This window comes from Nannospalax galili, unplaced genomic scaffold (genome assembly GCF_000622305.1).
Source record: "Nannospalax galili isolate Female #2095 unplaced genomic scaffold, S.galili_v1.0 scaffold351, whole genome shotgun sequence".
Taxonomy (NCBI): Eukaryota; Metazoa; Chordata; class Mammalia; order Rodentia; family Spalacidae; genus Nannospalax; species Nannospalax galili.
Window position 1 is genome coordinate 1891903 of NW_008330327.1, and position 1306 is coordinate 1893208.

General features: G+C 39.0%; 1 protein-coding gene across 1 annotated transcript in view; it reads right to left on the reverse strand.

Moving 5' to 3' along the window:
• Window positions 1–249: 249 nt before the first annotated feature.
• Window positions 250–1306, reverse strand: part of LOC103743496 (arylacetamide deacetylase-like 2) — an 18989-nt gene continuing 17932 nt past the window's right edge. Inside the window, exon 5 of the mRNA XM_008844828.1 lies at window positions 250–852. Within this exon, the coding sequence (XP_008843050.1) occupies window positions 250–852 (603 nt within the window). The remainder of the gene's footprint in view (window positions 853–1306) is intronic.

Sequence of the window (1306 nt, forward strand, 5' to 3'; positions counted from 1 at the left end):
TATCCACCTACCTCTGCCTCTTCAGTGCTGGGATTAAAGTCATAACCTCTATGTCCAGTCTTCATGATTCTGGCCATATCTAGAAACTGTTGTGTTTTTTTTGCATATAACCATACATTAAAGTGATGTGCTACCATAGGAAATTTAAGTAACTTTCTCGAACATATTACACAGCAATCTTTCTTCTAATTTAAATGTAAAATACTTCAAAATATAACCTCCAATTGCTTTACTACATATACTGTTGATTTACAGATTTTTCTCTAACCAACTAATATACTTATCTCTTATTCTGAATCCGAGATTTAAAAACAATGGTGCTGTGGTGAATGACAGGGCTCCATGAATTCCTTCCTCTATGTGTTCATGAGTGACTTGAACCCCAGCATTTCTAATTCGTGTAGCATAAATAATTCCATCATCTCTAAAGAGATCATGTTCACAGGTGAGTATGTAGGTTAATGGCAAACTCTGTAACTTGGAGTCACTAGCTAGCAAAGGTGATACTCTGCTATCCACAAGTGCTGGATAGGAAGCATTTAGTTTTCCAAGAATCGGTTCAGTGTAAACATGGTTCTTTTTGTACTTCTCAGGGAGGAAGACACTCCAGTTAACAAACTTGAACAGATGTCTTGAGTCTTGAGGCATGTGCTCATTTCTCAGTGCTGCCCGTGGCAGCTCTTTGTCTTTAGTCAGATACAGGGATGCCAAATTGATTGCCACCTCCTTTGGGAGCAAAGGGCCATGTTCATACTCTCGATAAGATGGTGTGAGGGTATCAATGATCTGTAGGCAAGGGTATATCAAGGCTTGTGCTTTAATTTTATCCTTGAATTCTGGATCATCCTGTAGCTGAAAATATATAATGAATATGTAAGAGTCAATCTTTGAAACAGGTTCTGACTTTAATGTAACTGGGGTAAATAAATTCATAAAGGTTAAATATTATTTATGGATTATTCTATTTATTCATTGTTTCAGTGACAGGAAAGTGTGTTACTTTCATCTGTGAAGAAATTATGCACACTCTCATGGTCACACACATTTATTCTCACATGACAATCAAACAGCCATGTGATCAGGAGAGTCGTAGTGAGGATGACAGCCTAACTATGTTCAAGACGATTTATTTTAGGAAACTCATTTTTGGCTCTTTGTGACTGTGATGGATAGCTTTAGTGTCAACTTGACACACCTGGGTTGAGGGAGCCTCGGTCGGGGAATTGCCTCTATTGGACTGGCCTGTGGTCATGTCTGAAGGGCATCTTCTTGATGAGTGATATGGGAGGGCCCAGCCCACTGTGGG